At 42.3% G+C, this 12,802-nt stretch overlaps 1 protein-coding gene across 2 annotated transcripts in view; it reads left to right on the plus strand.

Moving 5' to 3' along the window:
• The window catches only part of INPP5E (inositol polyphosphate-5-phosphatase E), a 31,239-nt gene that overhangs the window by 6,463 nt on the left and 11,974 nt on the right, over positions 1 to 12,802 (plus strand). Inside the window, exons 3-6 of one of the 2 annotated variants that reach the window (XM_063432864.1) lie at positions 1,562 to 1,685; positions 2,896 to 2,993; positions 5,247 to 5,371; positions 6,963 to 7,082. In XM_063432864.1, coding sequence (XP_063288934.1) covers positions 1,562 to 1,685; positions 2,896 to 2,993; positions 5,247 to 5,371; positions 6,963 to 7,082 — 467 coding nt within the window. The remainder of the gene's footprint in view (positions 1 to 1,561; positions 1,686 to 2,895; positions 2,994 to 5,246; positions 5,372 to 6,962; positions 7,083 to 12,802) is intronic. The other variant, XM_063432865.1, reaches the window with a different exon arrangement.

Below are 12,802 nucleotides of genomic sequence, written 5' to 3' on the forward strand. Positions count from 1 at the left end.
TTCATTGGTTGATTGTCTTTATTTATTTTTACAATTTCTGGAAATAAATGTGTATTTTAGGGGATGGAGGGCGGTAATCATGTAGACTCTCCTTATCTTTGATGCCGTATATTAAGATCTTTTTATTATTTGCCTTTGATTGCATAGAAAGGATTTTGGCCATTTTAGTTCTGTCCTGAGAAATGAACTTTGAAGAGTGGACAGTTTATTCTGTACCCGGGGTGTCAGTGCTGAGTTTTTCCAGATAGCTATTGGCTGGCAGATATTTCTGGGAAATGTAGTCCAGGATATGGCAGTCAACAGGTGGAGACCCCTAATCGGCACATCAGTAAATGCAAAGATTTTTATGTAAAATGTTGGGCTTGTATCTTGCTATGTTAACTACTTCAGTGCCCCATGTAAAATAATGTGTGCCAGCCAAACACTCACCCACCGTGCCATGCGTACATTATCACTGCATATGCACAGTCCCCAACCTGCTGGAAAGAGTTACGGTATTGATTTCTCTGACATGTTTATCCCTGCATGTCGAAAGCTTTAAGGATGTCCTTGGCAGCTGGACAGGTTAAAACCTTTTGCCAGAAATCTATTTGCTGTCAGTTTCATTCACAGTAAGAAATAATCAGCTTGTAACACTCAGCTGGAGAAATGAGAGTGAATACGGCTTTATAGGTCGCGTTATAGGGCAATATTCACTAAATAATATCTCACGTATATGTTTGCACCATTGTGCCCTCTGGAGGAAAGATCTGCTAGATTTAGTAAGTTCCTACCGTGGCCCAAAACGCCATGAGGCAACCTGGAGACCGGCAGCAAACCCACTTATACATTGTGGGTGCAGAATCATTTGTGAGCTACCTTTCCTCTGATTATCAGACACCTTTAAAGTGACGGTCACTGACAGATGCTGAAATGTATAATTACTATTGGAAAAAAATTGACTTGCGTTTTGCGCCCTTTAGTGGTTATGGTGCTAGGAGTGCCCTGGAGCCTCCCAATTATACATAGTCAGACTATTTAGTACACCGGGTAAACCATTACTAAGCAGTCCAGTCCTTACACAGCCAGGGCACACTTTGTTTTGGATGAGGAGAAGCCAAACGATGTCTCCTCCTCTCTCTTTGTGACGACAAATTGACAGGAAGCCAAGATGGAGGCTCTCCAGTTTAGGACAGGGGTAAATCCAGCCATGTTGATGTCTACATTTAACTTTCGTTTTCAGGCCCTCAGGCCACCTATTTGATAACTCTAGAGCAGGGGTCCTCAAACTCCGCGCCCTTCCCCTCCCCACCTCCCCCCCCCCCCCCCCCTGCCAGATGTTGCTGAACTACAACTCCCATGATTCTCTGACTATCTATGTAATTCAAAGAATCATGGGAGTTGTAGTTCAGCAACATCTGGAGGGCCATAGTTTGAGGACCCCTGCTCTAGAGGATAACTAAACACAATATTGAAAAGCCTGTGAAATGATAATTCCCCTTTAATGTTCCATAGCCATCGCTTGTCAGTGTTTTTAATGAAGTAAAGCAAATTGTCATCACTTGTTGCTCTCTCTTCCCAGAAGTTATTTGGAGGGGAGCCTTTTGGCCAGTGGTGCCTTGTTGGGAGCTGATGAATTGGATCGTTATTTCCCAGACAGAAGACTTGGGGTTTTTATCGTTACATGGAACATGCAGGGAAGGAAGGTAAGCAATAAAAATATACGCCTTCTTAAATCCCTGCTAGTTTTCCATTTTATATATTTTCCATTTTGCTTTTCCAACGCAACATATAAGGAGATTCTATAACCGTTCCACGGGCCATCGTTATTCTGGGCTTAGATCCAAGCATGCCCACCTGCCTTTCAACTGTCTTGTCTGAAAGCAGTCAGTTGGAAAGCTAGAGGTTAATACGTATGAAAATTGCCAAACCATTTTTTCTTACGATGCCTACTGTGAGAACAGGATAAGAAGGGCATGTTATTTTATTATTGAGGTTCTGTTTACTTTCTTTTCTATTATGTTAAATCTGTCTGTGTACCGGTGAGTATATTTGTCTTCTTTCCTTTACAGCACAATCTAAAAATACTTTCTTTCCTGTTTGGAGGTTTGTTTGATCCCTGGAGTTCTGGCTACACCACATTGTTTCTGTTGGCGACGACAACATCATCTTTCCCTATATCCATTCCCATGGCACATACCTTCTTGTCAAACCAAAGCCATTTATAGTATAGTAACTGTATGAGATCCGAGAAAACATTTACTCATCATTGTCTTGGCTGTTGGATATTATGTTCTATTTAAAATGCAGATTAACGAGTTTCTTTCCAATCTTCTGAGACTTTTCAGTGAAAATGTGTACCACGAGTTTCATAGTCTGGCACTTCAGTTGTGTCTGTGCACAACAAAACCGTTTTTTTGTTTTTTTATAGAATTTAAAAAGGTAGGGCTACTATTCTAAGTATATATTTGCCATAAATAAAAAGAAAATAACAAAAGAAGTGCTTTGATATATTCCATTTAAAATTTTGTCTGGATCCTTTTGCCACGTAACCTTTCAAAGAAAGCTGGGTGTATTAGGTACAGAACAGACCCAGTGTCTCTGTCTGTTTTTAACTTGCGTGTCCACTTGATAAACTCTCTAATCCCCTCTTCCTTTGGGAATGTCTCTGTTAATGCCTTGTTTTACCTGATCACATCTGTAGAGTTCTAATTACCAATTCTCCATCCTGCACCTGTCAACGTTTCCATGACACCAACCCACTCCACACTATTGGGTGAAATCCTCTTCGTCTAAACGGCTTGCTATTGGTCGTTTCGTCCAATGTCTATGCATTGTAAGCACAAACCTGCAGAAATGGTAAAACCATGCAGCTCATTTTGAATAATCCCCTTTAATCTCACAATTTCCTGACAGGAGCTCCCAGAATGTCTGGATGACCTCATGCTGCCTTCAGATGATGACTTTGTTCAGGATATGTATGTCATTGGCGTGCAGGAAGGCTGCCCTGACAGGTGGGTCACACGTTCAACTCTCAGTAGCTTTATTCGCAGTTTGCCATCGATCGGAGACAGTTAATATTTTGTAAAATAATTAAGAAGTAGGGGTGCTTTCTAAATGATTCTGAAGAACAAATTGGTAAAATCGGTCTGACGATTCAGACCGCCCTGTGTCAAGAATGGAGTGCAAGGGGCACGATCACAGGCTCATGAAATCACCTTCTGGTAGTGCTGCTAAAATCTAATGCAGTGGGATTATTCAAAACTCCTTGCTGTTCTGTACCGGAAAATGAGGCGTGCACGTTTTAACTAAGGACTGGTCAAACTAGATGGGCCAAAGGCACCCATCAAGCATGTTTCCGTAACTCTGTTACCATAACATGCCCTCTCTGCAGACTTTCTCTCTTTTCTAATATTCCATCCCTAATTCTAGGGGACTTCAATGTTCCCATTAACCCACCTTTGACCTCAGCAGCCTCTAAACTACTTTCAATTTCTTCCTCCCTCGGGCTATCACAGTGGGACAATTCTCCCACCCATGTAACTTCCCGCTTTTTGAAACTCAATCTCTCTAAAACTGAGCTCCTTGTCTTTCCTCCTCCTAATACTGATCCTCATCTTTCGCTCTCCCTTCAAATTAGTGGTATCCACGTAAGTCCATCCTTGCAAGCACGCTGTCTTGGCGTCATACTTGATTCTGGCCTCACCTTTGTGCCTCACATCCAGTATGTCGCCAAATCCTGTAGATTCCATCTTAAAAACCTAGCCCACATCCCCCCCTTTCTTACACAAGATGCTAGAAGGAGCTTGTCCATGCTCTAGTAATTTCCCGCATGGATTATTGTAACCCTCTCCTAATTGGTCTTCCCAAAAGCCATATTGCCCCGCTACAGTCTGTAATGAATGCTGCCGCCAAACTGATTTTCCTCTCTAGTCGGTCCTCTCACACTTCACCCCTCTGTCAGTCCTTACATTGGCTTCCTGTATGTTATAGGAGTCAATTCAAAGTTCTAACCCATACCTATAAAGCATTGACCAATTCTAGCCTCTCTTATACCTCTTCACCGATCCATCGGTATGTCCCTTCTCGGTCTGTCTGTTGCTCGCACACATATGCCCAACTCACGCGTGCAGGACTTCTCGCAGGCGGCTCCCTTCCTATGGAATAGCCTGCCTACCGCCATCAGACTCTCCCCTAGTCTTCAATCGTTTAAGAAGTGCCTAAAAAAACATCTCTTTAGGAAAGCTTATGGCCTCCCAGAGTAACCTCTACCTCACATACCTGTCTCTTGCTCTCTCTCCTAAAGGGCAACACTCTACTCTCTCCTCCATCTCTGCCTCACTCCCTCCTTATTTGATTTGCTATTTTCTGTCATAATGTTTCTAATACCCCACCTCCAATAGACTGTAAGCTCAATTGAGCAGGGTCCTCTTCAACCTATCGTTCCTGTAAGTTTTCTTGTAATTGTCCTATTTATGGTTAAATCCCCCCTCTCCTAGTATTGTAAAGCGCTACGGAATCTGTTGGCGCTTTATAAATGGCAATAATAATATAACACTGCCACAATATTCAACCTTGACTGATGATAGTCTGTGGAGGCTGGAGTCATTATAAGGCTAAACAAATCGGCACAAGATAATGTAGGAGTACTAATAGTATTATCAGTGTGGGTGCTGGGAAGGTGTTTTTTTGACCCACCGCTTCACAATCATCTAATTTAAAACTGGGAACAGCACCCATGGACTCAGAGCACTATTACTGCTACAATGAACTGTGGTGGTTACGGTGCTTAGAGTACCCTTTTAAATAGGATAATTCTGTAGATGTTCCATTAAAGGGGCAGTAACCTGTGGAGTGGAGACTGAGTGATTGCATCCTGGATAATCACACAGTGTCTTTAAATAACAAAACATCTGTAAACGCCGTGCAGAGAAATGGGGGGAACCTGTGAACATGGGTTTTAAACATTGGATTTAGCAGTGTAAAGCAATTCTCGAATAAGTCATATTTTCCGTACGCTGACAGAACAGCGGTTATCGGAAACCTCAGGTCATCATATCAAGGGATTTGCGCTGTAATTACCAGTATGCTACATTCTTCTACAAGCTAACTAATGTATTCACGTAAGATTTTCTCTTTTCTTATGTCGAGGAGGTTGTAGTAAATGTGTGTCACTTGGATTACTACTGCACATATACATTGAAATCAAAGAGATCAACACACAGAGTGCGTTATTGGGAATCCATTATTTGTTTGTCTCTTTCCAGGAGAGAATGGGAGATCCGACTCCAAGAGACCCTCGGCCCACATTATGTCTTACTGCACTCGTCTGGCCACGGCGTTCTCTACCTCTCCATATTTATCAGACGGGATCTCATCTGGTTCTGTTCTGGTAAAAGCTGCTTTTACTGTCTTTGTGTTTAACAAGTCAAGTTACTGCTGTCTTTTTACGTGTTTAGTATTGTATCGGGGTCGCTGTAATGTTAGATAAATAGACATTTACCAACTGGAAATGTGGAGAATGCTGAAGGAAGTTGCCATTCAAAATAGTGAAGCAGGACTTAATTGTCTGTTAGTCTACCCATTGTACAGCGTTACGGAACTTGTTGGCGCTTTATAAATAATAATAATTATTAATTGAACAGTGTAGCCTGGCTTTCTGGGAATCCTATGTATTTTACAAGCAGTGGAACTTTAACTATTATTTCTTGACTATGCACACTTCCATTTTTATCACCGCCTCTGTGTTTTATGAGTGTTTAAAATAATAGCAAGATTTACATATTGTTACATGTTGTTTGGGGTTTTTTTAATTGAAAAAGAAAATGCCACGTGTTCAGCAGTTCCATAATTTGTCCGCCCTGCAGAAGCTGCTGTACGTTTACCTGGACCGAGGAGAGCAGCAGAGGTAAACTGGGCTTATCCCAGGGTGCCACCAGCGGCGCTCAGACACAGGCTTGGAAAGTAATATATATATATATAATTTGTTTTACTTTCACTTGACATTAAGAAAATCCCCTACTTGGTGTACAATGTTAGTAAGCTCTATCCAAGCGTGAAATAGCTGATCTGGGCGATAAGAAAGGGCATGAGATGAGTTTGAGATTACCAAATAAATAAATGGTAAACTTCTCAGAAAATTTGTATAGCATTTATCACAAACAACCACAATCTCCAGGGTGAAATAAAGGAAGAAGAAAATGTAAAAATAAAAATTGTAATATTGAAAAGGACAGTTTTTTGCATGGTCATTCCTTCATTCGTACCCCATGTTTTACTGAGATCATGGTCACATTGCTCAGTGTAGGAGGAATGTTTAATCCAGAGTCCAGATTGGCTACTGATTGACTGGCTACACAGCCAGTCGGTCTTAATTTCCTGATATCAGGAACCTACCGTCCATAAATTATATGGATACCAAGTTCATCTTCAAATAGGTAAATATTAAATCTATACATTTTGCTGGTGAACTAGCAGTAAAATCTACAGATTAAAAAGATAATGTTACCGGAGGGTAGTTACCTTCATATTCAAGATGGCGTGCTGAAATATGCACTCCCAATTCCCCCATCCACTCCCAATTCCTAGCCTTAAATCCATGCGAGGAACATGTTTCTGCATCGTTTGGAACATTGATATGCTCTAATTGGAATCCTTATCAGAGCAGTCAAATTATGAAAGGCTAAAGATATGTAGAATAAATTCTATCTGTGCATGTATTTATAGTGTAACTAGTTCACGTTATAGGTGAAATGCTTTCTCTAAATATCAGATTTGCAATGACGTTTTAAAGGAGGTTGTTCCAAGGTGTGTAATACCCAGGGATTTACAGCTGTGACCCAAGACCCCTAGTAGTGCCTGAAGTCTCAGACACACTCAGCTACATCTGATCACTCCTCCTCAGCATCATACCTGCTTGACTTCTAGTCATTGTAACAATAAATCAGGCTTCAAATATTCTCCCATGTTTTCCCTTCATACAGAGGTCGAATTTGCCACCGTGACCACACGAATGGTTTCACAGATCAAAACCAAAGGGGCCTTGGCTGCATCCTTCACCTTTTTCGGGACCTCGTTCCTTTTCATTAACTCGCACTTTACTTGTAAGTATTTTATATTAATGTCCAAGAGATCAATGTAAAGCAGTTTTAGTATTTGAATGTCTGCTTTTGAATAACCTTAGAAATTAGGTTTTAGGATCTTGTTTATGTCTTCAACAAATATGTTCCATATTTTCTTATACCAAAGGAGAAAAGAGGGGCTGCACTCCATCATAAAATTCACAGGGTGCGAACTGAGTATGTTATGGTACTTTTTGAAAGTAAACCAAAATGTTCAAAGTCTATCTGTTCCTGTCCAAATCAATAAAATTAAATTGCGTATATACGCTGAAGTAATTAAGTCTGACACACGAGGTTCAGGTTAAAATAACTTCGAGAAAGTTTATTGGCAAGTGAAGTAAAAGCGGGCGCGCAGGCCCTTTTAAGAGGCATTTTGCGTCATCATTGATTATTAGAATATCAGCAAATACACATCATCAATTGGATTAATTGTTAAGTGACGGAGTTAGTGTCTTACCTATTGGTTAGTAAAATTAAGAGGTTTGTCCCGTGCCCACCCATCAGAGGTGGGATTATTCTGGACACGGGTGGGGGACAAGGGGGTCCTAAGCGTCATTTTACACGGTCAGTGATATCAGGCTTATGTCCAGGTGCAAGGTCTCTTATGAATAGAACATTTCATTACTACTGTGTTCTGTGGCCTTCAAACTGTACTATCTTACAAGCTCTTAAGGAGTAGCCAGCAAGTCTTAAGGAGTAGCCAGCACCTCCTGGTACTTGTCCTTGAAGGAAACACGGTCTTTGTCTACTGTATTAATTGGGTTGAGAAGTTCAGTCACGTAATGTAGTTTTAAAATGAACAAGTTAAGTCATGAGGACAAAATGGAGGATGAAGAAGTCAGGTTAGGAGGACAAAATGGAGGATGAAGTCACAGTATAAAGTTAAAATGGAGTTAGTACAATAATTCAATACAAGTACAATAAAGATTTTTAATAATTCCACATCAGTCCCCCCTATGAAATGTTAGATTCTAAGAGATAAAACTTTATTATGTTAGTATCAGAAGACGTGTTAACCCAAAGGCACAGAAACCCCGTGGCCGCTAGCTAGATGTTAATGCAAAGTGCAAGGCTGTCCCTAGATCTGACCCTAATAGGCTAACCATCCGTCAGTATGGCTCTCGAACGCTTCACACCCAAGGGTATCCCATGGCAGCTAACCCACCACTTCTCCACATGGGGCCTTTACCATTCACTGACAGATGCTGTCCCTGATCTAGTCCCTTCCTAGAATTCCTGCACTTTATCAACAAAAGGGAATGTTTGCAGCGGCAGACAGGGTGAGTTGATGTCTTGGAATTCTTGGTCATCAACTTCGAGATGGGTCAAAGTGGGTGCTGCTTGGTCAACAGTCTTCATGAGGGATTTTCTCAGACATGGGAGGACACAACAAAAGAGAAGAGCAAAAATAAAAAGAAAAATTAGTATAGCCATACCAATCTGCATTAAAGCCTTTTGCCATCCTGTCATCCAACCAAACCATCTTTCCCAGGGATCTTTTATCCCAGAATTCCTTTTTAACTCTTCAGACAGGTCATTTAATTTTTCTATAGCTAGTGTGACTTTACCATTAGGGCCTGTGTTTTCTGGGATGTAGGTACAACATGTCATAGTGTCGGGCAAAATCTTACAAACCCCTCCTTTTTCGGCTAAGATCATATCTAGGGCCATTCTATTCTGGAAAGTCATTTGGGATGTGGCCTGCAACTGTTCGGCCAACCCCTGGAGGGCGTCTCTGGTGTAATTAACAAAACGCTGTTGATTATAATAAATGTAATTTATCCAATTTAGATTCTTGTTTGCGGTAACTATGGTAAAAATTGATTCAAATCCTGCAGCAACCTCATCTCTTGCTTTAAACTCATTGGGCACCCCCCTGGGCACTCCAATGGCATCAATATATACATGAGGATCAAAACTTCCTTTCACTGGGGCGTCACGTTTAACCTTAGTGTGGCTGAACTCATGGGTGTTGAGGTGTGTGTCAGAAATAATATGTATAGGCATAATGGCCTTAGTCAAAGTACACTCTCCCCACCATTCTGTGTCCATTCTGGATCTTAGCTGTAAATCCCCACACAACCAATAAATGTCTCCTAGTGACCTAGTGTGATGTTGCAGCAAACGTACAGGGACAGTTCTGTATGTAGCACAATAGCCTTTGGAAAAGTTACCTACAAATTTACCAATACCATCGTACATGGCATAGCAAGTGTAATTACCTTTATATACGGTAATACCATCAGGGGGTTTGACGTCTTTGGCTAGAAGAGGATACTCCTTTGTCCATGCAATACATATGGACCTGTTAAAATTATAGTGATAGGCAAAAAGGCTTAAAATACATTCTTCTATATCTACAGGTAGGATTAAAGGTACAGTACCCAGGTGAGGCCGGGCACCTCCACACACATAACATGCGGTTCTATTATGCTTATTAGCATTATATTTCATCCATTCTAACCATAAATTTACATCATTAAAACCTGTTTCAGCGGCCATGGTATCTTCAAAAGTGGGGTTAGCAATGGCCATCATGTCCTGAAAGGTCTGGATATGGGGTTTTAATGGGTTAGGGACCATATGGGTGGCCCCTTGCCACTCAGAAGAGTTGCACATATCTTTGAGGTAGAAATGCCCTAATTTCTGGTAGGAACCCTTTTTCCAGTACATTCCCATCACATACTGGTCTGCATCTGTTGGGCTTGGGCGCTCAATGTTAAGGATTAATTTCATTGGTGTGCTCCCCCCAGGCTTTCTCAAAGTCATTCTCTGGAGAAGCGATCTACCATGATCATCTACTTTAGCTACGGCACTTTTTGGTTTGTAACCCCAGGCAGGCCCGGCATTCCATCCCGCCGCCCCCCAGTGATCACAATTGTGCCCCCATTGTTTGTCAACTACACAAACATATGGGTCTTTCGAATGAGGGATATCTCTATAGATGCTCTGGATTTGTGGTGTGGGAAATGGGCATTCTACAATATCACAGTAGTCAAAGGTATAAGTAGCCACCTGGGTACATGATGAATTATACCAGAAGGTGTACCCACTAATGTCTTTGGTAATGGCTACTTGCTGGGCCTTCATAAGGCTAATTAAGGAGAAGATGTACCAGAGGTACATGTTTGTGCGATATTCGCTTCCTCTGGGGCAGGAGATTTCTTGCAGTGGGAAGCGTGGATCCAATTTGGCCTACCGGCCAATTTGACGGAGGTTGCGGTAATCAGGAGAACTTGGAATGGACCGTCAAATCTTGGTTCCAGGGTATTTTTCCGCACAAACTTCTTGACCAGGACCCAATCTCCGGGAAGTAGGTTATGGGAACCTGTATCCAATTCGGGATCTGGAATTGAAGAGAAAACTTGGGCATGTATTTTGTTTAGGACATTTGCAAGTTCAGTTACATAGTCTACTAAAACATCTGATTGGAGTTGCAACTGCTGCGGATAATAACAACCTAGTCTGGGTGCTGTCCCAAATAGAACCTCATATGGGGACAGTGAATGCTTCCCTCTAGGTGTGTGCCTAACACTAAATAGAGCTATCGGTAGGCTTTCTGGCCAGGGCATCTTTGTTTCTTGTGACATTTTTAACATTCTAGTTTTTAGGGTGCCATTCATGCGCTCCACTTTACCACTACTTTGTGGGTGGTAAGGGGTGTGGAAGGCTAGAGTCACCCCTAGAGCAGTCCAAATTTCTTTAGTCACAGTTGCTGTAAAGGCTGGGCCTTGATCACTCTCAATAACTTCTGGGAGTCCGAATCTACATACAATATCTGTAAGTAGGCGCTTTGCGGTTGTTTTTGCAGTGATATTGGCCACTGGGTAGGCTTCTGGCCAGCCTGAGAACATGTCCACTATTACTAGTGCATATTCATGGGGCCCACTCTTGGGCATTTGGATGTGGTCAATTTGAATCCGCTGGAAGGGGTACATGGGCTTTGCCAGGTGTTTCGCAGGTACTTTAACCGGTCTTCCTGGATTGCATTTTGCACAAATGACACAGGCCTTGCAGAAGCTATTGATCAATGTTGTGATTCCAGGTGCTTCATAATACTTCTGTATGAGGGCGGCCATCAATTCTTTTGACAGGTGTGCAGGCCCATGTGCCCATTGGACAACTGCTGGATACAAATTTCTGGGAAGACAAAATTTGAAGTTGTTGTAATATATTCCGTCCTTTTGGACAGCTCCTTTCTTTTTCCATTTCTGGACTTCTTCAGGAGTGACTGCAGCTTGCTGTTCTTGTAAAATTCGCAAATCAGTAGGAAGAGTTTGCAGGGCAAAAATAGGGACTTCTTCTTCTTGTCCGGACACTTCTTCATCCACTTCCTGCAAATCCCTGGCCGCTAACTTAGCAGCCTGATCAGCCAAATGGTTGCCCTTTGCTTCATCTGTATCCAATTTCCCATGGGCCTTTACTTTCAAAACGGCCACTTCTTTGGGGAGTAGGAGGGCATCCATTAGCTCCTTGATTGCAGTGCTGTGTTTGACTGGTGTACCGGCGGTGGTAAGAAATCCTCTAGTCTTCCAAATTAGGCCGAAGTCATGTGCCACGCCTAGAGCATATCTTGAATCTGTATAGATGTTGGCACGTTTTCCTTCGGAAATTTTGCAGGCTGAAGTCAGAGCCTGTAATTCAGCTTCTTGTGCAGACATTGCTGGTGGTAAGGATGATGATTTAATAACTTCATCTGTTGTGGTTACGGCATATCCTGTATGATATGTTCCTCCTTCATCGGCATATCTCGATCCGTCCACAAACAGGGTAAAATCCGGATCTGGTAATGGGTTCTCATGCACAGTTGGTAAGTGCACTGTTTCCATTTTCATCTGTTCAAAACAGTCATGAGGTGTTTCTGGGTCATAATCATTCTTTATGACCAGATCTTGAAATTCCTTTTCCAGGAAATGGCGTGGCCATGCTTCTAGAAGGTCAGTTGTTGGGTATTTGACAATACCATTTTCCTGTAGCTGTTCTTCAGTCATGGTGGCCCATAGTTTTGCCATGGGCCCAAGATCATTCCATGACCTTGTCTTTAACTTGGTAACAGGAATATGTGGGATAGCAGTATCCCAATGGCGGTAAAGGTAGTTAAGTTGTTGAGGTAGCTGGATCAAGACCATACTATTGCCGTCAGAGTCACAATAGAAGTCTTGTGCAGTAAGCTTTACATCGGTCCGGTGGTAAAGCTCATCTTCATAGCAAGGTTCAGGGGTAATGTTTGGTTTATACCACGTGGTGCAGAAGGCGTGATCTGGGCCTTCACAGAGAGGTTTTTCACCTTCATAAAATGTCAAATGTGGATGCATGACTTTCTTAATACATCCACAGAGCAGGTGAATGTAGGTTTCATCCGTGATAAATCCATAATAGATACCCCCCTCAGGGAGTGGAAGAAGAGTGGACGGATTAAGCACCTGACATCTTTGGATGGAAATGTTGTCAGGCAAAAGAAGATGACACTGTAAGCGCAGGTGTCTGGCTGGAGACACGTGCTTGAGCTGGACTTGGTTGATGATGGCAGAGATGTCATGAGGGGCCAAAACAACCAGAGGGTGGCCAAGGACCAGGTCTGAGGTCTTCTCTATGAGTTCTCTTGCAGCAAAAACAGCCCTGAGACAGGAAGGAGTCCCTCTGGCCACAATGTCCAGTTGACATGAGAAATATCCAATAGGCCTCTGGCGGCCTCTTAAGTC

Source organism: Pelobates fuscus, chromosome 9 (genome assembly GCF_036172605.1).
Source record: "Pelobates fuscus isolate aPelFus1 chromosome 9, aPelFus1.pri, whole genome shotgun sequence".
NCBI lineage: Eukaryota > Metazoa > Chordata > Amphibia > Anura > Pelobatidae > Pelobates > Pelobates fuscus.